This window comes from Gopherus evgoodei, chromosome 12, assembly GCF_007399415.2.
Source record: "Gopherus evgoodei ecotype Sinaloan lineage chromosome 12, rGopEvg1_v1.p, whole genome shotgun sequence".
Taxonomy (NCBI): domain Eukaryota; kingdom Metazoa; phylum Chordata; order Testudines; family Testudinidae; genus Gopherus; species Gopherus evgoodei.
Genome location: NC_044333.1, coordinates 21,985,670 through 22,013,080, shown reverse-complemented (window position 1 = coordinate 22,013,080; position 27,411 = coordinate 21,985,670). Strand labels below are relative to the sequence as shown.

General features: G+C 36.7%; 1 protein-coding gene across 4 annotated transcripts in view; it reads right to left on the bottom strand.

Moving 5' to 3' along the window:
• Positions 1 to 27,411, bottom strand: part of ZNF536 (zinc finger protein 536) — a 422,921-nt gene that overhangs the window by 60,202 nt on the left and 335,308 nt on the right. The window contains exon 9 of one of the 4 annotated variants that reach the window (XM_030581946.1): positions 18,773 to 18,813. The exons of the other annotated variants lie outside the window; for them this stretch is intronic. Within the exon in view, the coding sequence (XP_030437806.1) occupies positions 18,800 to 18,813 (14 nt within the window). The 3' untranslated portion in view covers positions 18,773 to 18,799. The remainder of the gene's footprint in view (positions 1 to 18,772; positions 18,814 to 27,411) is intronic. 4 annotated transcript variants of the gene reach the window in all.

The following is a 27,411-nucleotide window of genomic DNA, read 5'->3' as shown; positions in this document are numbered from 1 at the left end:
TTCTTGCTAGTTTCCCTAACATCTTAACTCTTCTTTTGATCTATGTGGCACTCAATATTTCCAGGTTTTGTAAGACTGAATATTTCTAAAATTCTGCAGTTCTGACGGATTACACAGTTCTAAAACAGCATACACTAAGATACCACAGCAAAACAAAGCCATGTCAATCCTGGAAGGTACTGAGTGCTTCCATCACCCAACTTTAGTAGGACAGGAGGCACTAATCACCACTTATCAATACATCTATCCTATTGTATCTTTTGCAGCTGTTGAAAAACAATATTGGTGCTTTCAGAGCAGTTTCATCACAGATTAAAAAAGCCTAAAACGACACCAGCAAACAAAAATAACCATATGCCTACTTGACCTAGGACACATAAACCCGTTGTTCAGTACAGAGACAGGATTACAGCATTACTTTTTAGTAAATTGCTTTTCATATGGAAATTTCTTTTCATAGTAAAGATCTGTATTTAATGGCATCAACATAAAAAAGACCCCTATTTTTAGTTTTGCGATCATGGACATATAGATTTTTATAGTGTCTGCAAGCCTACATTAATGTTAATTTCACCATTCTGCTTTGTATTTTGTTAATGTCACAATCTGTTGTAAAACCTTGCCAAGTTTCTTAACTGTCATGTTAATTCCAAAACCTATTCTGCACACTTTGACATTTCAGGACAGAACATGGCAGTGAAAAAAGATTAAAAACAGCTTATAAATATTATAAAATCTAGAACTTTACAGATGGTGGAATTATATCTGCTGAACAGAAATGTAGCAACTTGGAACACAATAATATTAGAATAGCCTATTGATTTCTAAGGTAAATATTTTTCAGAGGTACCATAAAATATCTAAATAGCGGGGAAACACTTCAAAAATGTAAGAAAGTTATTTTATTTTAAACATCATACTGGATGTGTATGTTGTATCTGTGCTAGTATTATATTTCAAAGGTTTTCTGTACCATATAAATAAAAGGCATAATAGGATCTTGATTTTATTCAGTCAGTTCAAAGTTCACACAAATTATTTCACACAGGGGATTTGTCTGAGGGTTTTTGTGTTAAAGAACCGCATTAATGTACTTTAGATATTAAATGACAATGCCACATGGTAAGAAATTTGCACGAATGAACAGGAAATTAGACACTTTTTTTAAACTGATTGCTAAAGAATGTACACTGTTTAAATGCATACTATCCATTTCAAAGGGAAGCATTTTCTGATTCCAGGAAGTTTAAAATCAGCTAATCAGAAAGTAATACAAAGTTAGAGTTGAATATGCCTTTTTTTTTTTAAAGGAAACTGTTTCTTTAAAAAAAATCCTTTCCCCTTTTCTTTAAGGAGTGCTTATTATTTCCATCATCCTTGTTGAGTTGTTGATGAATAGCTCACATCGTTTGCCAAACTCCACCCTCTGTCTTTTTTCTAAACCCTTTACTCATTATTTGCTCAGTCTTTTTCCCACAGCCTAGACAGCCTGTCAAGGCAGCTTAAATAAAACACTGTATTAACATTAGGAAATGGCATTCAGTTCCCAATTGATCTCCTAATACTTTATGTTGAAATGATAATTGGTACAGTCTTCATTGAAAAAAAAGAGAAAAACTACTTTTCAGTCACCACAAGGTATTATCTTAGCTGATGTATTCAGAACCAAACAGATACATTTTTAAAATCTCCCCCATCTGTTGGAGACTACAGTCCACAATTCTTTTCAGCTGACATAATCCACATTGATTCGTTCAGCAGATAAAATTCAGGCCACTTCTGCCCTTTATAGGAGCAACATAATACCAGTCTTTATTCAGTAACAATGTAACATAATGGGATCGGAATGTGCAAAATGACTGTTCTTAAATTACTGTGACATACAAGGGTCCAACACAAGCTGTGATTTAATGTAAAAAATCATTAGGCACAGATTACTAAAGTGTTCCTGCATTAACAAGGTCATACCAAGACTATTTATGATATTTTTCGGGGGCCGGGGGGAGCCCTGTTTGCTAATATCTTGATTATGAATGTCTTTTAAGAGGAAAAAATTTGCTGTTTTTACATGAAGAAAATACTGTTTATTCAATAATGAGTGCAACAGTTAAACATCCCATAAAGACCTTTTCCAAAGAACCAAATTAATCTATTAGACACTGAAGCACACTCTCAACAAAATCTAAATACCAAAAAGATTGTTAAGAGTTGCCAGAAATGAATATTTTGGTACACTCTATATCAAACACATTTAATAGACCTTCAAAGATTACGCTTCTCCTCTTTTGATATAATAACAGACAACTAGAAGAAACCTAGCAAGTTGTTGCAACACAGTTCAGGGGTTTTGCCTCTATGTATATCATCACTATTTAACAATCTTACCCTCATATACTTACAAATCACCCTATCAACAAGAGAAAGCTCCACTGAAGGAAAGCTGTCAATTTCATCCCCGCTAGACCAGTCTTTACGCAGTAAGTGTTCTCTGACCATTTGGAGCACAAAAATGCAAGAATCTCTTTGTACAATTGTTTCCTTCTGTGATGAAGAGAGTGGTCTATTAGAAAATCTAAGGTTAGGACATTTAACTTTTGATTAAAAAGTATTTCAGAACTATTATTACTTGCTTTAATAAAAGAACAAACAACCCTTTCTTGCCCCTACCAAAAATTATCTACCCATGTAGTCACTGGGCTTTGATGTTAAGGCAGATAATCTAACTACCTCACATTAAAGTTAATGGGTAGACTTTCTGGCACAGTGGTAGTTGCTTTTTCATGCACGGTTAGTGGAGTCTTGCCCTAAAGACATTGTAGCTCAGGCCCAGGGAGATCACTCCAATGTAAGGCTGATCCAGCAGTAGCAAAAAACCAATGACCTTTCGTGACACTAGGGTGACCAGATATCCCAATTTTATAGGGACAGTCCCGATATTTGGGGCTTTGTCTTATATAATTGCCTATTAACCCCCCACTCCCTATAGCGATTTTTCACCCTTGCTATCTGGTCACCCTACGTTACACACACTACTACCAGTATAGCAGGGAAAAGGGAATGTGGTCAGAATGCCTTAGTGCCAGTTAAATCCTCAGTTGTGGTTTTGGTCCTTTGAGCCTGTTGCAGCTAGCATGAATTAGAGCAGCTTTTAGGCTTCTCTAACTCCATGCATGGAGAACAACCCTGCCACAGCAGCAAAATGACTGGGAAAAAGCAAAAGCTTTAAGCCATCTTTGGACATGTACACTTCTGACCTACACACTGCGCACATCAAGTGCACCCCAGGATATGGCCCAATTGATTGCTGCCTGTGTATAAATACTGCTCATTCTACTCTCACACGGTGACTGTGGGAGTAATGAGAGCAGCATTTGGCTGTATTTTACAACTCTTGCATCCAAAAAAATACTAGAACCGGGTGAATTTTTAAATAGATTTGCTTCATCTATACTCACACGTTTTGTGCTAACTTCCCATGAACATTTGAGCAATAGGGTTTTCCTGGCATGAGTGTTTGTAAAAAGTAAACTTCAAACATACAGGCATATTTGTGGAAATTGAACTTAGATTCAGACATGTGAGTATTCCCTCCCAAATTGCTTTCACACACATCCAATGAAATAACAGAATTAACATCATGAAACTTAGCTGACTAATCACAATTCACCACCACTGGAGCTGGGTGGAGAAAGAAAACTTCATTTTGTAGAGGATTTTGAAATTTCAAAATTTGGTTTTGTTTCAATTAGGAACAAAATAAAAAAAATTGAAATTATCTGAGGGAATAAAGATAGGTACTCTGGAGCCATGATCCTGGGAGCCAGAGATTCCAGGATTTCAGATCCTCTGCAGCCCCCTTTGCAGGCTGATGTGAGCTGCCAAGGAGTCAGTGGTGAGCTGGCAGGAAACTAGGCAGGTTTCTGTCTAACTCCTGCCTGGGTTTCCGTAGAACTTCCTTGATCTCTAAATGCCTTTGTAAAATATTTAGATTTCGACAAAGCGGCAAAGTCCTACAAAAATGTTTTGTAGGGCGTTTCCTGAGTAGTTCTAACCAAAGCATCACGAATAGTGAGTACCTGCAAAAAGTTGCTCACAGTCAGCCCAAAGCATTATATAAGCCACACACACAAAGCAGCTGGAGACTTTTGAATAATTTTTGAATAACGTGTTACATAAGCAGCTCACTTTTGTCAGATAGTTACTAGGAAATGATTTTAAAAGACAGTGCAAATCAACTTCCTGATTCTAACCATCTTTGAAACTCACTACTAGTGAACCTGAGATGTCAAACTGACTGCACAGATCCAATAACTGAAACATGTGGCCTTAAAACTTGCAATCAATATAAACCTTTTAGAGCCCAAGCTTCACAAAACTGTATCAAATATATATTTGATGAGAAGAGAGTTAATTGAATAATTGATTACTGAGTTGCAATTAAGTGCCTTTCAGATATCTTTGGGAAATAATGAGATATAATAGTGATAGATATTTATTAGTTTATCAGCTATCCCTGATTTATAGGTATAATTTATTTTTTAATTTCCAAAGTCAATTTTTACATTTATATATTTTAATAATATAGTCCCCAGTGAGAATCAGTACAGAGTGTATTTTCACCATAGGGCTATCAACAACTACGCGAGAAATCTATACTTACCAATTCAGCCAGTTCCACTGCAATCTTCAATATTATAAATACATTGTGTAAAATATATTTTGCTAAAACTTTCAAGCTTTGCCTCCTAATAGCACTCATATAGCATAAAATATTTGTTGTAAAAAAAAAAGGTTAACCAACTCTAATTGTGCTTACAAATCCTGAAATAGGTATTTTTACCTATAAAATTTTCATAAGATCTTTAGGAAAAATGGAATTTGCATTGTATGTATATTTCACCTTATGATTAATTTTTATGCAAATAGAAAATACTTTCATGGGAGTCACATTCGTATCAATTGCCAAGAGGAACATTGGGACACTTTTAAGTGGACTAATCACTTAATCTATAAGAATCTGATCCTCAAAGCTGTCTTCCACTAACTCCTCTAGGCCACGTCCAGACTAGGTATTAAAATCGATTTTAGATACGCAACTTCAGCTACGGGAATAACGTAGCTGAAGTCGAATTTCTAAAATCGAGGTACTCACCAGTCTGGACGGCGCGGCATCGATGTCCGCGGCTCTCCGTGTCGATTCCGGAACTCCGTTCGGGTTGATGGAGTTCCGGAATTGATGTAAGCGCGCTCGGGGATCGATACACCGCGTCCAGACTAGACGCGATATATCGATCCCCGAGCAATCGATTTTAACCCGCCGATGCCGCGGGTTAGTCTGGACGTGGGCCTAGACTACCATTATTGTTATTTCTTATTTACATTGCAGTAATGCCCAGAGCTCCCTGGAAAGCTCAGGGTCTTGTTGTGGAAATATACAAAAGGCCTTGCCCCAAACAATTTACAGTCTAAGAAAGGATAAGATTTGGTAAAATTGTCTAATTGCTCAATGGTTAGTAAGGAGCCATTGAGATGAAATATAACCCTCTTATTACAGAAGTTTTGAAGTTAAGGGCACTCAACACTTGGTGGCCTTAGTCCTGCAACACTATAATCACTCCCTGCTGCCGCTGACTGTCATTTGAATTACTGCTTAATAACCATCATCAACAAAAACGAACTTTTAGGGTCTGATCCTGCATTCATTCCAAATGACATCTGCAGACATCAGTGGCAACTCTGAAACACTCCTTAGAAGGAAGGCAGGTTCTAAATAGTTTAGGAAAATATTTCATCTGTTTTTGATTGGTACTTCCAAAAGTGATGAGAATGATGAATAAAGTAACTTCACATTTTCACTGAACAATCTGAATCTTTCTTTTGTGACTGCCACCTTATAATTAAGCATTATGAATTAGTGTGAGGAGTTAGAGTATACTGTGAGGCATGAAGCAGAAGGCTGAAAGGAAAAAAATCAAAAAACTTCCCTTTCTTTAAGTTAAATATCTACTAACAATAGCCCAGGATATATTAAATGCCCATTTATATGATTTCTTATTGTGCAAATTCCCTCAGTTACAACAATGTAAATCCAGAGTAAGTCCATGGAATTTCCTCATTTAAATTATTCTGCCTAGGAGCAGTAGACATCTGTGTGGGATTGGGGGGTGCATGGGGCCAAGTATTCTCTAAAACTACACCCTGGCTCTCAGGCCATACCCATAACAACACTTACTGGTTGAAATACATCATTGAATTTTTGGCCTTTTAATCCTCTGACCTATTGAAGTCTGAGCAGGTCCTTTAAGGTCAGTGAAGCTACTGTGAATTTACTCCCAATGTAGTAGAGCAACATTTAGCCCTTAGAGAATGCTATTGTTTAATATTGCCTATCAAAACAAAGCACTCAAATTCCGTAGACACCTGGAATAACCTCCCTTATGCATTGCACTTTATATTGTGTCAAGGGTGATGTACACTTTATGTTGGGTCTCACAGCAAAATGACAGGCACTGCTGTCCATTGAAAAAGCCACATGACAGTTAAGTGTCACATACAGAGAGTGCAGATGTATTATCATTCTGCCACTTAGACAGCAATGACAGCCTTTGAATCTCAAGAGACAGTGTTTCAGACGAGCTAACCTAAGTGTGCCAGTTGTACACTCAGCAATATTGACGGTCAACAAGTCTGTGTACATCGATGGTGAAAGAATACTAAGACTTAAAGACAATTGATTTCAGTTTTTATAACTGAAATAATAACAACATAAAAGAGATGACTGTGAATAATATTCTTTTAAAAAGGAATCCAACATAATACTGATGTTTAAAAGATTGTTTAAATTTTTTTTTGTTTCAAATTTGAATTATACACTCTATATAATGGATAGGTTTATTCAAAAAGATGCTCTGATACAATTTCTTACAAAGTAATGTATCACAGAAAATATGATCATTTTGTTTTAAATAGTCTTGATTCTAAAGAAAAAGCTGTAGCTTTCTCTCAAGTAAGTCTAAGGACAATAATATAAAGTAACCCCTAGGTGAATCATAACACTGACATTACTCCTCATGCTAGTGCTAATGGGTTTTTTGGGGGGGAGGTTGTACTTTTAGTTTCTTTTACATCCAAATGAAAATATAGTTTTCACATGCCAGGCAACGCAAAGTCTCTTAAAATACTAATATTATAATAACAATCTAAAATACTTGGGGCCAAACTCTCTTTACAACATATGCTTAGGTGCATGAGAGGAAAGCTGTGTGAATCAGACCTATACAGCTGCTATGCATAGGTTAGCAGTCACTGGACTTCCAGACACGTTATTCAGCAGGCATTTCACAGCTAAAACCTATATAGAAATGCAGGAGTCTTCTGCTGAATCATTCCAAGGTCAGGTACAAAACCTTGCTATAACATGCAGGGAAAGGACTGCCAAGTCATACTAGCTGGAGTGGGAAATGGGGTAGGAAAGTAATTAGCTTCAACAGTCATATAGTAAAAAAAAGAGTTTCTGTGAGCAAAAAGAACTAGGAGGTTAGGATGGAAGAAGTCCTAAAGGGAAATCCTAGGAAACTGGACTGGAAGTTTGGAGAGAAATAGCTCTGATGACAGCGACAAAGTGTTTGTATATAAGCTTTGGCTGCATGAAGCCTTATTCTTTTTGTCTATGGCTATGGAAGTTTGGTGCTTTACCCTTTATTGTGTTTTAGAATATCTTAATACCCAATCTGTGCAGGTTCCATTTGTACCAGCCAAGACTCCAGAGTTGCCTGTTCCAGTACAATACCTATTTTATTCTTGTACAAGTTAACATGACTTTAAAGCCTGCCTAGAGATGTGGAAAACAAATTTCAGAACTTGAGAGAAAATCATACTTTGAATAGTTTGTAACAAGTGAAATGATTTTGTGGTTTGGTTTTGAATTTTTCATAGTTTTCCAGAAAAACTAAAAGTTGGTCTTCACTGCCAAAACTGAGAAATTTATTTACAAAAGGGGTAAATTTTCATTTGGGAGACAAGTCAACAATTGTGATTTGTTCTTAGGCAAAATATGCCATTTGTAATGATAAAAAAAAGTTTTCGCTAGTGAAAGTGAAATGTTATTGGTGAAAAATCTCAGTTTCTCTTTAAATTTGAAAATTTCAAATTTAGCATGTGGAAATTTGTAAACTGGAAATTGATTAATGTTTAAAGTTGTACAAAGCTACACTAAATGTCTTAAGTGAGAATGAGTACATTGTTTTAATACAACCATCCTTTGGACCTCACGAATATATTATCTCATCGTGTCATTAGTCACACCATATTTTTCTACCAGCAAAAGGACAAGCAGAATAATACTTTAATGCATTAGCATTTCATAAGGCAAAATAAAATCATTTTAATTTAAAACTTAAAGAGAATGGAATGTTCTACACATATAACACACAGCAAAGGGACTGTGTGGAATAAACAAATTATTTTCTCACTTTAGGAATGACCATGCCTAACTGATTCATGGCTCTTCTGTGCTTCACCACTTATCGCTTTGGCTGACTCATGAAAATAACATTTATGAATTCTCTTCCTTCCTTTCAATGCATGAAATTTACCTCTCACTGCACAAAGCCAGAGTAAAAGGAGTGAAGCAGGAAATTGGGGGATGGAATTAAACCATTCAGTCCCCTGGAAGGTTGTGGGGCTGCAGTGAGGGCCTTCAATGCTGCTATTCCAACCTATGGGCTGGAAAAACTGCTGAAATTCCTATGCGTTCTCGCAATTGAATCAAATCTACTGAACCCTTTACAGCTCTACACCCATATTGTACATGCCTCTCCAGGCCAGCTTATTCAGACACAGTACAGAGGCTCATTTTGTCACAGGTAAGGGATAATAAGGTAAATCTACCCACGTTTCTCCCTTTCTCTCAAAGGGGAATGAGTCCTCTATACTGGGGTGAATTTCACCAATTACAAACACAGTGGGTGATCCTGAAGCCTTTATTTTGATAAAATGGTCACTAGAGTGACATGACTTTTGTCTGGGTAAACCATACAAGATTAAGCATACATATAGTCTGAAATGCCTTCCAAGTTTCAAAAAGGGGCCACATTTCTGACTGGGACATCTCTGCATTCCTATAATACAAATACAAAATAATTATATTGTCCAGCTTTAATTCTCATTCTAACTATTCCAAGCTTTTTGAATAGCCAATGTAAAGAAGGTCTGCAGTGTGGGTACTTCATTCATATGGCAGAATTAAAGGATGACTTCAAACAACTCCACTACGTACTGTCACATGTGGCATGCTCCAAATGGCCACTGACACAAGTATAACCCACATGCATGAAACACACAGCCATGTATTGGGGCTGTTTGGTCTCAGGTGGCAGGGTCAAGGAACAACCTCTTTCTGTGGCACATTCCCCTCTGTACAGCTTGACAATTACACAGGAGGAACTGCTGGTGCAATGAGCAGTAACTGACCATTGCATCTTCATCTCCTATTTTACAAACTTCAAGGGGAAACCCAACAGCAGTATTACTCCTAAGATGAGCACTGTGAGGAGACTTGGATCTCCAGGTATGTAGGCTGGTTTTCCTGGGGAGCCATGAGTGCCACCAGATTTATAGACCTCACCCTTTCCCCCTCTCTGTGATCTCCTAAACCCTCTTCCTCAAGAGTGGGAGGCACAGGAAACACCACAAGGTGATCTTCTCCTCTGTGTTGAGAACTTTTCTTCATTCATGGGTTTTTCCTTTGAGGGAGGTATTTTCCCCGAAATAATCAGTGAACTGTTACTGCATGAGATTGTAAGTGGTTTTCCCATTCCATATCCATTAACACTTTCATATCTAATAAAAATCAGATTGTCCCCTAGTAAGGAGCGTTGATACTATGCTGATGAGCACAGAATAAATGGCTAGATAGATGGATCCTCAATATTTCCTTTTATCAACTTTATGTAGCACAAAAATTCCATAGAAATAGTGACAAAAACATCTACAATTATATAAAGCTTTTGGGGTATTTTACTCCTATTCAGACACAACATTTACTAGTGTTGGTTTAATCATAAATATAATTATTTTTGACTGCTCTATTACAAAAACCAATAAACTAGGCCTCAACGGAGATTCTGAAATTACTTAACTTTTCTTTAGGAAAATATTAAAACAGCATTATCACATCAATGAGAGAAAAGACAGGAAGATAATAAAGTTATGTTAAACCTCCCTGTATTTACTCACGTGTGAAACAGTTATGTCTGGTCACATAATTGCAATGGTTCTGAGAAATATTTCATAGTTTATAATGAACATTAAAAGAGTTTGTGGATCATTACTTTATATGAGTTCCAAAGTTATTACATAAAATCCAACAGGAATGGTTATAAATTATTTGATCCTCTAGTCTGGCCTTGGTAAACATAACATGAAGGCTGAAGCATCTCAGCAGACAAGATTCATGGTAATAGGTAAAGTGTTTCTACAGTTAAAGAAGAAAACACCAGAGTACTTGTAAACAAGACTCTTAACATTTTTTGTTTGCTGTTTCAAAGAATTTCTTTTCAGCAATGAGCTTAAGCCATTAAAAAAAACAGCTTTGTCTAGAACAAAAGGAAAACATGCTTACAGGCATGTTGTTTCGCCTACCAATTTGGCATGGCCCTAAAGTCACTGTCAAATTCTTGAACTTTCAGCACAGTATGTGTTTTAAATACTGTACTTAGCCAGGAAATACTATCACAAGCAATACTATCACAGGATCCTGAAGAGCATCTCACTGAAATACGAAAGATACAGAATACTAACAAAAATTACATACTTGACACAATTATGTGGAATGTTTGTCTCCAAAATAGAGTTGGCAGGCAGCATTTTAATTAATAAATGATCCTTTGTGTTAGAGATAAATGTAATACCAGATGAATTGTGTCCCACTTCCTCCTATTTGCTCATATTTGTATTAGGCTATTATATTTTGTGTCAAAAATATGGAGTGTTTTCTGGTTGGTTTTCATTCTATAAAAGCTTTCAAAGAATATTAAAATAGCAAACTCATTAAGATACACAGAATAAAACATTCAATAAGATTGGAAAAGTATGTTTAGATAATCTTGTCAATTAAAAAAAAACATGTAAAAATACATTTAGGAAGGGTCAGATCAAACATTCAAATCCTGCAAACTCTCAAATGAGTATTCCCTAGTCACTTGAGTGGTCCAATTGTTCATGTATGAAAATCCCTTCATTGCAAGAATTACTGGGTGAAATTCTATGACCCATGTTATGCAGAAGGTCAAACTTGATGATCCTAACGGTCTCTTCTGACCTTAAAAATCTATTAATGGGTTTTCAAGTTTGAGCTTTATGGGCCTGATCCATAGGCCATTGAAATTAATGGACAGACTCGTATTGACGTCGGTGGTCTTTGGATCATGGTCTAGGGAGTATCTGATGTAAGTCTTATTAACTAATTGTTTTTCAACTTTATTCCACAAAGTCCTAAAGTTTGATTAAAGCAATAAGCCACAATTCTGTGGTTGCTAAAGGCACTTAGCTTAGGCACATTCTTTCATCACAAAACACTTGGGTATGAACCTGCATGCCCTGCTATCATCTACCCTTGATGTCGAAGATGTCAACTGTAACTTCACTCCCTGTTGAGTGTTCCCAGCCAAAAGACATTCTGTTTTACACTGTCAGCTACCTTACAAATGTGTCATTGGGAAAATGTAATTCTAGAAGTTGAAGACACAAAATTTGCACCACATTTTAAATGTCTTGCTTTAAATGTTATGCTATTCTTTACATTTTTGGCATCAGAGCCACCCAGAGTAGTGATGAAATATTTTTAAGATGCATTCTATTTTCTCCCTCATTTTCTTCATTCACTTGGGTTCTTTCAGTACACTTGAGCATTTTATCTTCACTAGTTGTCCACCAATTGTTGCATTTAATTTGTTAAATAACTACTTTCTCCTCAACTTATTTCTCTTTAGCTTTCTGGGAATTTTTAATGAAGATACAAAATGACTTTAGTAAAAATCTCAGATTAAAATGAGAATGTTTTCAGTATTTCCCAAGTAAAAGAAAATGTTCATATTTAAAAAGAATTCTTTTCTGTATGTAAAATGCATAGCCAACAGTATAGACACAGAAAGACCTCACAAAAGTACCAATTTGCAATGTAAGGAACAGTGTGAAACTGGATAAAGCAAGAAAACTACCCACTATTCCTATAATGTACCAAACTTATTGAATTGAAGTATTCTGTTAATTTCTTTGTAAGTTCAGAAGTATACATTTATGTCATTACACTTTTTCTTAGTTCATGGAGCTAAACTATCTGGTTTAGTTTAGACATAGATATAGATACAGATAATATAAACAACACGAGAAAGTTTTTAGAGGTTTTTTTTAAGATACTTGGTTTTTAAAGATAATATATTCATCCTTGTTTTTCTTGAACTGAAAATATTTTTAAAATATTTTGCTATGTCCTCTAGGTGGTGCTAACACTGCACAGCTTTGACTTTTCAGCACAATGAAAACATTAATTTGCTATGAGATAATTTTTGACGTAAATGTAAAATGGTGCCCATTCGAACTCAGTAATGAAGCATGGTGCATTTCTACAGCTCCTAATTTGACTAGTTAAATGACTCCATTACGTGTCTAACAGACAGAAGCAAATAATTTCTGGTCAGTTGACGCTCACTTATCCGTATCATTTTACCCTGAAAATAAAGTCTCTAATCTACAGTTTCTTTGTCTTAGTTTTTTTAAAATATTATTAAAGCAAACACACTTAAATAAGAGAGATTAAACCAACACAAACTAACAATTAAGACTACAATACTGAAATCAAATTTATGTAATATGGGAGGATGAATAAAAAATATTTAAATTGAAATAGTAAATTAAATGAATGCTTGTCCTGGTTATTTCAGCTGTGTTGTCTGACAACATTTCTGTTTTTTAAAATAAACTCTTTTTCAAAATCATTGATTTTGAAAGTCCAGTTAAATACTGTTAGCTACTCTATTAAACTTTATCACAAAACTTTGAGAATGTTTAGAAAGACACTTTATGGTGTATAGCAATAAAATAAAAATGCTGCCTTAATAAATATCAGGTGATGAATAATTTTGCCCTGAGGAAAAAAATGGTTAATGCTGAATCTTAATGTTTCTCATCTAAATGCTTTTTCTTCCTGCTAAAAACAAGTTTAGAATTAAAGCATATCACTTTACACATATTGCATGCATATTAGTGAGACACAGCTGCTTATGTCCCACTCTTAAGAGCCATATGATTAAGTTATGGGATATCAGATAATCCAAAGTCTCTTTCTATTGGTCACCTTTCACAGACAAAGGCTTTTTAGTTTTAAGTCCATTTAATGACAGAATGTCCAATTCTACAAATGTGTGAGTAATTCCAGTGGAACACCTGTGGCTCCCTCCACTAGAACACAGAGTGGAAGATATAAAATGTCATTACAGTAACATTCACTGTCTGACTTTAACTGACAAAAGCAAAAATATTCAGAGTCAAGGCTGCCACTCCCGATGTATTCCATCATGCTCAGGTTTCCAGGGTCTCAGAGCAGTAAGTGTGATCTTACATATCATATCCAGTACCAGTTTTTAATCAAAATGAGGTGAATTAAGGACAGAGTGGCTGTTTTCTGGTTTAAGTTGCAGCCTTAGGGGGGTTCATTTCCATGGAAGTTTGCAGGGACAGAGTAACTTGACTCCTATAGCAGTTAACAGGAGGGATGGGACAAATTCTTCCTGTGCCATTTGGAAAATTTAGCACCTAACCTTATTTTAATGCTTTTTGCATTTACATTTCTTTGGGTTATTTTAAGTTTATATATATCTATAAAATAAGATAGAGAATATTACAAATATTTTGTTTCTATTTTAATACCTTTGATGAAAGTCTGAGACTTCTAAAGAATGATGAGGAAATACATTCCAGGGGATCTAGACAGTCAAAGGAACTACTTTGATTCCTCCCTTAGCTGAATCTTTTCTATAACCCATTGCAGCAGAACTGCTATGACCCAAATCTAAGGCTGAAAGGTTACATTAAAATGAATGGATACTCTTCTGAGTATCCATTCTTTGCATACAATACGCATACATCGAGTTAGGACCAAATTTACAACTAAAAGATAACGCTGTTGACAGAAGTGTCAGTGACTCTCAAGGCTAGCTCCTGCTCTCAAGGAAGGCAAAGGCAAAACTTCTAATTGACTTCAGAGAGAGGAGGAGCAGACCCTGTATGGAATAAAAGAAATGGAAGAAGTGATTCTATAAGGAAATGGCAGATGTTCAAAGATGAGTTAATATCAGTATAAAGAATATACATATAACCTAGCAAAAATACACTAAGGACACAAAAGCAACCTCTAAATTTGTGAGTCAAAGATCTTGGATTCATAAGAGGAAGGATGGTCTACTGGTTAGGGTGCTAGTGTGGGTTTCAAAGATTTGGGTTCAATTTCATCCTTCATCATAGATTACCCATATGACCTTAAACTTAGCCCTTCTGCACCTCAACTTCCTATCAGTGAAATGGGAATAACAGCACCATCCCGCCTAATTGGGATATCGTGAGGATAAATACATTACAGATTGTGAAGTCCTCAGAGACTACAGCAATGGAGACTATATACATTCCTAAGATGATATGTGTACTGATCTGACTTATTCAAAAGTTGGGGTGAGGCCACCTTTAAAAAGACGCTCCAAAAGAAATGAAAAGTTCATTTGGAACCAACAAAGCTGGGCACTTCCAGGCTTCTGCTCCTACTAGTTTCAACAGGAACAAGAGCAGATCCATGTTGTCAAGAAACATCAGCTACCAAGGATTAGAAAGATTAACAAATGAAATTAAAGGTGAAGCAGTAAAAATGTATTGGGAATACAATTTAAGATCCAAAATCAGTCACCAAAGATGGGCTCCATGCCAGAATTTTGCAGGAAGAGGCAAAGGAGCAGGGAAGCTTTAGCAAATATCTTTGGAGGGAGAGAAAATGCCACTGGATGGGAGGACTAATGTAATAACAGCTCTAGGGAAGATCAAAGAAATTAAACACTAGTAAGCCCAACTTCAGCAGTGGGGAAGGTATTGGAAACACTAATCAGGGACAAAATAGGGAAAGTTATGATTTAATTAAAGATATTCAGCATGGATTCACAAAAGGGAGATCATACGTAACAAAACTAATAGAATATTTTGAAAAAAAAATAAAGAAAAAATAAAATGATGAAGAAAGCCATGAGCATGATTTACTTGGACTTAAGAAGGCTTTTGCTACACTACCTCCTGAAAGACTAATTTACAATGTGAATAAGTTTTGAAAAGAAGGTGAGCTGAATACTGGATAAAGAACTGGATAGGATATTGAAGGCACAGCTTTCCCTTACATTAACATAGAGAGATTAGGACTATGGGTGGTGTTGGCTGGTGTCCCACAAGCATCACTAATAAGCTGATTTTTTTCACTTTCTGTATCAGTGACTTCAAAGAAGAAATCTACAAGAAGGCGGGTGAAATTTATGCAATATAGAAAATGGAGGGGAAGCTGCAGACAATAAAAATGAAGGTGGCAAAAAATGGAAAATTCAGAATTTCTTTGAGGGAATATGGAAAGAGATTTGACACAATTCAACAAAGAAAAAATTAGGGTGAACTGCGTACAAAGAGAAAAGGGATGACATGCTTAGAGTTCTCATCAACTAATGGGAACAAAACAGAAGTGCTGTGAGGAATTCTGAATAAAGTGCTAAAATCTTAATCACAAGACCTAACAGCAGCACAAAAAAGTAAAGATACTTCTGTGATACACAAACAGAGGTATTGTCTTTAAAGTGTTAGAAACCCTTTGCGTACTTTATAACAGAATAGCAAAGAAATAATTTGGAATATTGTACATCAGCATTGACTACATTATCATTTAAAAAATTGAGGAAGTACAACACAGGATATCAAGTGACAAAATTATCTCAGTCAAAACCAAACCAGATCTATATTCCTTAGAAGAGGAGGTTAAGGAGTACAGAACTGCTGTAGAAGGCTACTTAAGCTAGTGTCATATCTAACAGCAATTGGGTATGAACTGATGCTAAGAGAAAGCAGGCGCAAAAGGAATTCAGATGGAATTTCTTATGGAATATGCCACCAAGGACAGCAGTGGCAAAAATGTGTGTAACAAACTATTACAGAAGGAGTTGCTCAAAAGAAGGAAAGACACAGAGTGTAAGTGATGGTTGTCCCTGACCTTCCATCCTAAATAACCGTAAAACATATGAGCCATGATTTAAAACATAGACATTTGCAGGCAATTGCAAGCATATCATGGGCCAGATCCTCAGCTGGTATAAGGTGGCCGAACTCCATATATTTCCATGTGTATATATGATGTATGGGTCCAAATAAGTGAAATGCATGCAAATTAGGTGTAAGCATATACATATATCCAGGTAGGTATCTGGCTGGACATGAAAATGCACATATACCTGACTGGACAGGTATCTATGGCCCAGACCCCAAAAGGGAATTGAACGCCCCAGTACCTTGCAGGATCTTGGCCTGTGTGCATAGGTTATACATATACAAAAGTCCATGTGCTTAAAAAACTGATACTTCTATTTTTCAGATTCTAAGAAGATATATAGAATGAATTTATGCCTCAATGGCATACATACTTTTTGATGATAATACTGGGTCTCATGAACCGTGTATGAAGTCAGTAGAATTATTATGCCAAAAATCTTATTCCACAACCCTTCATGAAAATAAATAGGATTTACATACTGTACTATCCAAGAGGCCCCATCCCAGTCAGAATTAGTGCCCCATTGTGCCAGGTGCTATACAAACGCACACATATACACACATAGACATATAATCCCTACTGCCCTTCAACCTAGACATCATTAATTGGCTATTTACTAAGGGTTTGTCTACACAGGGAGTTATTCCAGACTAGCAATTCCTGATTAACTCCATGTGTGGATGCTCTTATACTGGAATAAATGTGTCTACACATATTGTTACTCAGGAATAGTTAATCCACTTTAAAATTCACACCCTACCTTTTTTTTGGATTGACTTTCATGTGTAAACAACCTCTTACAAGCACTGTTCCATAAGTGGGCTTTGAGGAAGGATTTCAGAGACAGATTGGAAAGGGAGTTCTTTGTACAGGGATAGTGTAGAAGAAGCAGGTGCAGGCAGAGTGGGTGAGAGGCACATAAGAAGGTAATCAAGGCAGACATCGCTGTTATAGCAAAGGGTGCAGGAAGTGACGTGATAAGACACCAGCAAGACAAGTTTAGAAGATAGAAATATAAAGGCTCTATACGCTACAAAAACTGATATTTTCAGACCAGCCTGTAGTGAAAACCGGAAGCCTGATCCAAACCTACTGAAGTCAATGGAAAGTCCCCCACTGATTTCAATCATTCGATCAGGCCACAAATGCTGCACTCATTCTTACTTTCTCTCCATCAACACTTGTTTTATTTTTAGCTATATTACCAAACAGCACTAAAACTGGCAAAAAATGTAATTGCCACTGATCTAATATTACAACAGTGATTAGCCAGTTTTTATATTGAAATACAGCATCTGGTCTGGATATTCATGTAGATGCATCAATATACCTATAACTCCAATTAATGGAAATGAGAATGACACATGCTTTGGAAAGAATTATCGCCAACTATCAGCCTTGTGTATTTAAAATGGCTGACTTACAAATCCCTAAAAACTGTGAAATCCCAACAGCCCCTTAACTACAATGTCACAGTCTACAAGTTCAGTGTAATAAAAACTAAAAATATATAGATTGTAAGACTAAGACATGGATCAATAGTTAGGGACAGAAGGGGGGGGAGAGACAAAGATAAGTTCATAGCACTTAAACAGTATAACAAGAAATTAATGAGTATGTTAAAGGTGCACTGTCCTTTATGGCTTAAATGTTCGAATAGCTAATTGGGAAATGACAAACAATTACCTTCAAAATTGTAAAGAAAAAGGCAGATACTATACATTATTTGCAGTTAAAACAAAACAACCAACCACATACAAAATTGGAGTTTGTTTGTTTGTTTTCCATATTGCCCGTTCCTGTGAGATTATATCCTGTGGATATAAAGTGGGTCTCTTTAACTTTGGCCTAAGTTTATCCCCTGAAGCTTCCCTGTAACAGGATGATGAATGGCACAGGAATTCAGGGTTCCTCTGCTGAATCACCTGCATGTCAGGTGCTTGTGTTCTGTATGAAGATTCAATCTAAATTACTGAGGAATCATAGTGGCAGGTGATCTCCAACCAGGAAATAACAGGAGGGAGGGATATCAAAGTGTGTTTCTTTTTCTTACTGAACGAAGAGTGCTATGGGTAGAACAGGGGGCCTTCAGGGCAAACCCTAGAAGCAGTTGACCATGGGGAAAAGGCTTAGGCTGAGCTTTTGTTGTTCTATTTTGTTGTTATACTTGCATTTGTTAATAAAGCCAGGAAGGGAGAAAGTTTGATTATATACCTGGTATATGCATGCTTTGTTCAGAGGAGGGTGGGAACCTAATTTGCTTACACTTCCCCCCAAAAGATTTTCATAAAGATAAGAATATGGAAACTGATTCAGTTATCTAAATATACTAAACCTTTAATTTACAACAGAGCCTAGTTCAGTGCCCCTTAGCGATAACCAGAACCATGAATACAAGGCTTCTTGAATGAAAACAAAGCGTTAAAATACCTGTCTGGATTTTCTCTTGAAAATCAGTCATTGAGAATCATCTGTCAGTAAGACAAAATTAATTACTACATGTAAAATTGAGAAAATCAACACAAATTTAAATATTACATAATATTACAAAAATTATTACAAAAATCCTATTGTTAATTAGTGATGCATGTGTATCTTTTTTAATAACCAAAAATAGCCAAGATTTACCACTGTTATACATCCATTTAAAAAAGTGTTGTTTTTTTAAAAAAATGTCATTGACTACAGAAGCTTTGGAAAAAGCCTTTTATGAAATACAGTAACTTGCAAAATTCAGTCATCATTTTGAATATTTGTTAAAGGGTTGGTGCTGAAGAAACCACGTTAGCTTAAGTGTTAGATGCATAAGCTTAGCAGATAGAGTAAAAAGAAGCCCTAACCACTTCATTCCCTAAAATGAGGGCAATTATCATGCTACCCCAGTGCAAATATTTTATTAATTTATGCAAAGCTGGTTTTACTTAGACAATTAAATCGATTGCTGTAAATACATTAAACATGTTTTTATATTTAAAATGTGAATTTAGCTCTGTATTAAATTTTTAAGGCCTTATTCGAGAAGATTGTATATGTTTACAATTAAAAAAAGATTTAAAGGGCATTTGAAATTTGGCAGTGATCTCATGGACAAGTCCCCCTGACTAGGGCTCAGTGGAATCCAACATCCCCCCCTCCAAAAATGATTTTAAAATTCTAGCTGTCATTTTATGTACAATATATTTACCAAAAGTAATGATTTCAAAAAAAATATATATGCCCTCTCTCTATAATGGAGGCATCACATTTGCATTATCTCCTTAAACACTGCTTAGCTTAACCACTTTTCAACACATAACCTGCTGTCCTTTCAGTGAAAACAATTCTATGATTACAAGGGATAAGATGCAAGCCTGGTCTGGAATGCTGGCCTTGTACTCACAGGGCTTGACAAGTACCGATTTTAAGTCTGACTCTGTATGCTTTCTTTTTTTCTTTTCTTTTTTTTTAATAGATGACAGTTGATTTCCAACTTCATTCCCCCTCCTTCCAAGCATCTCCACGCCCCCAAACAAGAAAGATTGTTTTGTGAATGCTGCATCATGTTACTCTATTCTGTTTTAGGGAGCAGAATTATACATTGTGTCACAAAATGGAGAAACAGATTTATGCACCCTGAAGAGGACACAAGGGGGCAGGAATTATCGACAGGGATAACAGCAAATATTTCATTTCACTTTTCCAAACTGACCCTTGTGATGTTTAGCCCAAGCACCTAATACTGCTCCACTAAAGTCGGTAGGACTTTTGCCATTGACTTCAGTGGCAGCAGGATTGGGCCATAGAGCTCACACTGTGAGGTTCTGAGTGTCTCAGGTTAGGGACTGAACATTCTTTAGTTTCAAATCAGAATGGAGGACACTCAGCATCTTGCAGTATGGGGCCTCAAATGCTCACCTTTGCCTCAGAACCAATTCTGAGTGCACTCTCGCTGAGAACTGGGTATTTAGCTCTAACTATTAGTAAGCAAGGGGCTTGTAGCATTTCATAAATTAAAAAGAAAAAACCTACCAAAAAGCAACTAAAATGCAGTCCAAATCTTTGTAGAGCTGCAGAGCACTCGGGCTCTCTAGGAGGGAATGCCTCACATTAAAGCAATCCCCTCTGGCATTCAGACTGGTGTTGATAGGCTCCAGAGGGAGCTGTTACTGGCCTTCCTTGACCCAAGGGTGTGACTCCATCATGTAGAGCCCCTAGATGAAAAAAAGGGGGTGGGGACAGATCCTAAGTTGTGACAAATGTACACCAGTTGAAGATCCATCCCAGAGAAATCCCATACATCCCTTCCCCTAAAGTGATCGCTGTACTGTCTAGGCATCTTGTTTAAATTCTAACCTCACTCTTAAGTTCACTGCCCCAAACTACTTTAATGGTGAGCTGCTTTTTCAATCAACAATAGACAACTATTTAACTTCCCTTTCTCCCTCTGTGATATTTTGAGAATATACTGTACAATTGTCTGTAAAGCACTTTGCACATCTATAGAGTGATAGAAATAATTGATTTTTAATGGGATTTTTATTCTTAAGTCATTCAGGTGCTTTTGAAAATCCCTTCCAATAATTCTAATAATGAGAAATTTCATCCACCTAACCCATTGCTATTAAGTACCAGTCTGGAACAGAGCAGATTTCCAAAAACAAAGTGACAACACAATTAAAAATGAAAAACACAAAGCCGGTGATCAGTATTGCTGCTGCCACTACTTCAGGACAGAATCACTCACACACGTTCTCCTTGGCTAAATCAAATGCATGTTACAAAACACTGCTCCTACTGCTAGAACCGCGTCATCAAGAAAACTCCTACAGCCACAGGCGCACTAGAACTATGTTGACTAAAATATTCAGAGAGACAACTCCGAAGAAAAGCACTGTGGAAAGCACTGTGAATTGCCATAGCAAAGGCCTAGTCTCAATTCTCTGGCACTTATTTTTTCCCCAGACTGGCAAGGGTTCAGTGCGCAGCAGGCTTAGTTCCTTTTGGAAGGCAACACTTCTTGCTCCTCTGCTGTGATACTCTGTAAGGCCAAGCAAGGAGAAGCACTGATAATTTGGCAGATCCAGCACTTCATAGGCAAGGAAAGTTGGAGTAAAAGTCCTCCACTAAGAACCGGGAGGAAAAATTTCCTCTGATTAGGGCATAAAAAGAAAAAGGGAGGGGGGAAGAATGAACACTGTCTGCCAAATTTGAAAAATCAATTATTCTGCTGAACACCAGTAGTGATAAATATAGCTGTCTCTACCCCTTCGTCCTCCTCCATAGAACAAATTGTTAAAAGACCCAACAAGCTGTTGAACTACAACCCTCAGTACTGTGCCATCACTTTAAAAATACAAACAAAAAGATCTTATAAAACAGAAGCTACAAATCTCCAGACATGATTTTGGATTTGCCATCGGTGAATCCCCATGTCTGTTCTGTTTAAAACTTCCATTCTGCATTTGATGTGTGACTGAATAAGTGCAAATCAAAGCTTGAAAATCACCCAACAGAGTCCAGATCATGACTACAGTTTTTAATTCATTCCATCTGAAGAGCAAATCCTCACAGTCACTTAAACACCCCTAAGATCTTCAGCTTTGAAAAAAGCATTTGTCATCATCATTGTCTTTGGTCCAAATGTTGTACTTTTTAATGCAAAATAAAGTTACTGAAAGCGGTGATAAATACTGCTCCTCAAGCAATATGAATAAAAAATGATGGTGACAAACTGGTTTCTGTAAAGCTGGGTCCTACTGAAGACACTACACTAGTATTAGCAGGCACAGTAATATGCTTCACTTCTTCAATGTATGGTTGATAAACTAGGGAAAATTTAATAAAATGGAACACACTCATATGGTGGGGTGACAACACTGGACACAAAGCCAAGCGTAGCACATGGGCAGGCAGCTCTGCCCACACAGAGCCCAACTGAAGGCAATGAGAGAGTGGATAAAATCAGTGGGGGTCTGTCTGAGGGCAGTCATGTCCCTGTTCCATTCATAGTGCAGGAACAGGGTCCAACTTTGCCTTTTTTGTGAAATTTCTCTTTTAAACTATAGTCTTTTACAATTTTTTACTTACTTTTAAAGTGAAAGTGATGCAATTCCAAGTGTCCAGGGCCACAATGAAAATCTTCAGAATACTTCCTTAACCAAGAAACCCATGAAGAGATATGCATAGATAGAAATGGAGCTGGTACCCTTCAACGTGAGGGAAACCAACAAGCAAAAGGCAGAAGTATTATTCTAATTGGGTGTTTGTTGCTAGTGCATCTAAATAAATCAGTCAGTTACACCTTGTAGTGACAAAGGCCACTATGTGATTTCTGATTGTTTTCCAGCTTATGGCTGGTGGGGAGGGGCTGGTTCATGAATATCTGTTAATAAAACAGTAACTCATGGCAAGCCTCAAAGCTGTCTTAACACTTCTACACTCAAGCACTATCTACAAGGAGTGCATATGTGCCAATCTGCCTCTGGTTGCCAAACTGAGAACATGAATGATAATTCTGGACACCATTTTTGGTTTCTCCTCTTCAGCTGTGTACACTTAAAAAAAAACACCCAAACCTAAGAATCTTTATATAAATTGAAGAACAGTCAGCAGATGGTATCGTCTAGGCCCATCTAATTCCAGGCCAGAAAATCTAAATCCCAGTTGTACATAAGGAAACAAAGAAAATTTTATAATGATTAATAGGGGAGAATAGTGACAAATAGAAAACTCTGAGGATATTGTCTCTGTCTCAAGCATGAAATCCTTATAGAGGAGAGTTATTATATGTAATGCTGGGGGACATGGATAACATGCAAACACACGTGTGACTGATTCTGATCTTACTCATAACTGTAAATCCAGGAGTTATTCCTGATTTACACTAATCAGACCCCGTCTCTCTTTTTCTCACTAAGAAAATCTGTAAACTATTAAACTATGAAATGAAACACCAGTTTCCCAAATACCTGCACTGACAAAGTATATTCCACTGCTGATCCATCTATACTATTTGTCAGTTTCTTTCTTTAGGTACCTAATGAGGAGGAAGTGAGGAAGACCACAGAAAAACTGAGAAGAACCATGATTCCTGCCTACTACATGCAGTGAAAGGGCTTATATGCTTTTCACATAAGCACACACTATGTTTTCCATATTGTTTAAATGTGGCCACCTTTGACATCTTACTGTACACGTAACTAAATTATAACTGGCTCATGCTAACAAAACACAGCAAATAAAGACAGAATCATGTCAGACTTCTGTTTTAATTATCTAACTGGTTTTCCAACCTTGCACAGGATTTGACCATAGCCAAAAAAGCGAAAGGCAAAACAAAACACAAAAGATGGAACCTGCAGCAGCTAAGGACTGAGAGTTAGAAGTATATTTGCACAGGAGGCTGGGACCCACATTCCCTTTCTGTGGGTGCAATTTGTATCTACAAAATGAATTTTGGCCACAAGTCTAAGTAGTTTCATTTCCAACTATCTGATTTTCACCAGCAAGCTGGTAGCTCAAAGTTCAAATACCCAGATTCTGCATTGAGTTGTGGGTAGAAATTTGTGGGTGCAAACAGTACATGTCAAAGGGAGACACCACCAGGGCAATATATCATCCCATATAATTATCTGAAGTGGAGAACTAGAATTCACTATAATTTGTATTATTACAGCTACTATTAAGGCTTTGGGAGGGAGTTGCTTAGTTGTTTGCTTGTTATTCATTTCTATCATTTCAACAAACTTGACGAATTTGATTCTTTCCTGTTTTCATGTACAGTGTTATGGGGGAGAGGGGTCTATTTTCTGAAGCAAACATTTCAATTTTCTTTCCATAGGTTACTCTCAGACCAAGAGTATGAATAAATATATATACTATAGCTACATAAATATAAGCACATTAGTCCATTTTTCCTAATATGAAACATATAAACACTAATTCATTCTCTGTATGAAATGTAAAACTTAACGTTCTGTTCAAGCTCATTACTGACTAGTACCTTAAGCTTGTCAAGTGCTTAAAAGGAGCTTTCCAAGAGAAGTTTGTAGTTAAGCATATGGTAAGCTCGTCCAGTCCATATGACTGGTTGAGCATCGACCATTACTGTTGAAACATGTTTCCCTTAATATTATGACAGTATTTGTCAATGAAAATTAAATTGCTGTCAAACTTTTCCCACTAACTTACAGCACAACACTCTGAGAGAGCCAGCTCTATGACTCAAGCCAATAAGACCTCTTCTAAATAAATTCATCCATTTTACCCACTTGTGAAAAGGTCTTTAAAGATTTATTTGTGGCTTTAGCAATAACTAATACGAGTTTTCAGATTTTTCTAAATATTTCACTTTACTCCAAACCAATATATATGAAATCATATTTGATTTATTTAAGGTGAGCTTCCTTAATTTTCTCATTAATTGGTTTAAAATTTGTGAGTGTATCTGTGCAAAATCCCACACAACTATTTAATTGTGTATGAAGCTACCTATTTTGCATGCACATATGTGGCAAACTAGCTGTATTTGCAAATTTGAAGTCTGATCATGCAAACACATTTGTGAGTAGTATCATCTGATCAGATGTGTCTGCAGGATCAAGGCCTTAGTTGGTATTATTAAAAAGACTCAAGCAAAATTTGACCCAGAAAGTCTAAAAGACTACACATTTACAATGAAAGATTACTGCATTTACTCTGCTAAAATAATTCAGTAGCAGCTTATTGATGCTATTTTATTGGATTTTTTTTTAAAAAAATATGCTATTAATTTCTTCCTCACTTTTGAACAAAATTTCACCTTTCATACAAATGACTAAGAACAGCACCTACAAACATAATGCATTTCTGCATGGAATAATTACATTAACCATGCCTCTATTTCTTCAATTTTATTTAAACTTCCTAAAGAACTGTATTATAAGCATTTCTGCATTTTTACATCAGACTTAAAGAAAGATGTCAGTGATGAGTAAGTAGTTTGGCAGGAAAAATATATAGATAGGTATATCAAGTGCAACATAATACCTACTTGCATCAAGTAATCAGAGTAATGGTTACCATTTTTCATTTGGTGTGTAACCCTTGCCCCTATGCACACATGAATCCAATCTTACCTACCATCTTAAGAAAATACTTTTATAGCGAGGCTGACTTATCAGATCAGTGGGGAATTTTACCTCTTTGTTATTGTTCTCTGTACCTTTCATGAATAAATTTTCTCATTAGAACAAGCAGCTAGTACCTTAACATCTCAAACCTATTTTCCATGTTTGCACACACATTTACTGAAAACAGCTGAGCAAAGTTTTTACCAATTTTGCTTATAATCCAGGGAGTTGTTTGTTGGTGCACTAGCACTTAATAACAATTCCTACGGATTTTCCAGAACAATAGTCTTAAAATGTGGAGATGTCTATTTTAAGCACTCATGTGGTGATTTTCAAAAAAGGCCTCTGGGAGTTAGAAGCCCAACTTTCACTGACTTTCTGTGGCAGTTGGGTACCTAACTCCTTTAGCAAACTCCATCCAGGAGGCCTTTTAATGGGAGTTAAATCAAACACTTCAGCAGAGACTTTTAAATTCATCTTATATGCAGCAGGATGTATGCATATGCAATAGTAAGCGGTGTATGCCTTTCAAACCTGGTCATAGCTGAGATGGCTACAGATCCTAAGAACCAAACTTGGCCTTTGGCAGTATATATGCAACACCGATTGAACGTGATCACAGAATGCAGTAACTAATATAGTATTCAAATGCAATAACTAATAAGTTCTCAGGGATCCATATCTTTTTAAAAGTTACAGACATTAAGTGCCCTTTCTGGTGCTGCTATTAGTAATGGAATAAACAGCAGGGTGAGCTTATATTGTGACAAAAGCCAAAAGCAAGACATGTTTTATTCTTTTGATCTGGGGCTGCAGAAAGTCAAATCAGACTTTTTTAGTTTTGTGATATCTCTGTTGGGGGCACAGGAAAGCACCCAGATGCTGTTACATGTTGAGCTTTTCACATAAACAATTTTCTATCTCTAAACTCAGTGGGCCAGATTTCAGTTGCAGCCAGGGCTGCCCAGAGGGGCGGGGCAAGTGGGACAATTTGCTCCAGGCCCCGGACCCCACAGGGGCCCCCATGAGAATATAGTATTCTATAATATTGCAACTTTTTTTTATGGAAGGGGCCCCCCAAATTGCTTTGCCTCAGGCCCCCTGAATCCTCTGGGTGGCCCTGGTTGCAGCCAGTAACCTAAAGCCTAATTTTGGCAGTTTGTTGTACTTAGCTACTCTGCTGGGAAATGCATCATCATCCCCCCAAATCCAAACAAAACATTAAAATCTGTAGAAGAAGGCGATGTCTATTTATCTCTCTTACCTGGAGAGAGACACACACAAAGATTAAGACTCTAAAAGGGATACAGGATAAGAAAGAATTCCAAAATGACAAGTGCACATAAAGCATCCTTTTTAATCTGAGATATTTCTTTGAGGAATGATTTGCAACTCAAAATGGTACTTGTGTGGCATGCACATGGCTTGGATATGATGAGCAGTTGGAGCAAAGATTAGTTGGAAACTCTAGCTGAAAAAAAAGGGAGAGGGCTGATTTTTCTCTGTGTTTGAAGGCGATAATGTCACACCAGCCAATCACAATTTCAGCAGATAGATGATGGAATTTCAGTCCCATTCTTGACATCCAGTACACAAACAGGTACATTTTGGCAGTTTAACAAAAGCCAATGTGAGTGGCAAGGTAGCAGCAAATTTAAGCATGAATGCTCTGGATGTGGGGGCTTGCACCTGATTACCAGATGCTTCAAGCAGATGGCCAGGCAGACAAGAGAACAAGGCTCATGGTTAGTTTGATAGGGTTACGAAAAACACCAAAACCAGAGAGAACAGAAAAAAGAAATGTTTCCCTGACTGAACAAGATACCAAGATCAACTGAACACAAATACAGTTTACACATTCTTTCCCGGACACAAGAGGTAAGTCCCAGAATTTGGCTGATGATTAAAAATCAATCAAAAGTTTTCAATAATGTGGCTCAAAAAAATGTGGGAGCTAAATAGAACTGGAAGTTGTCATTT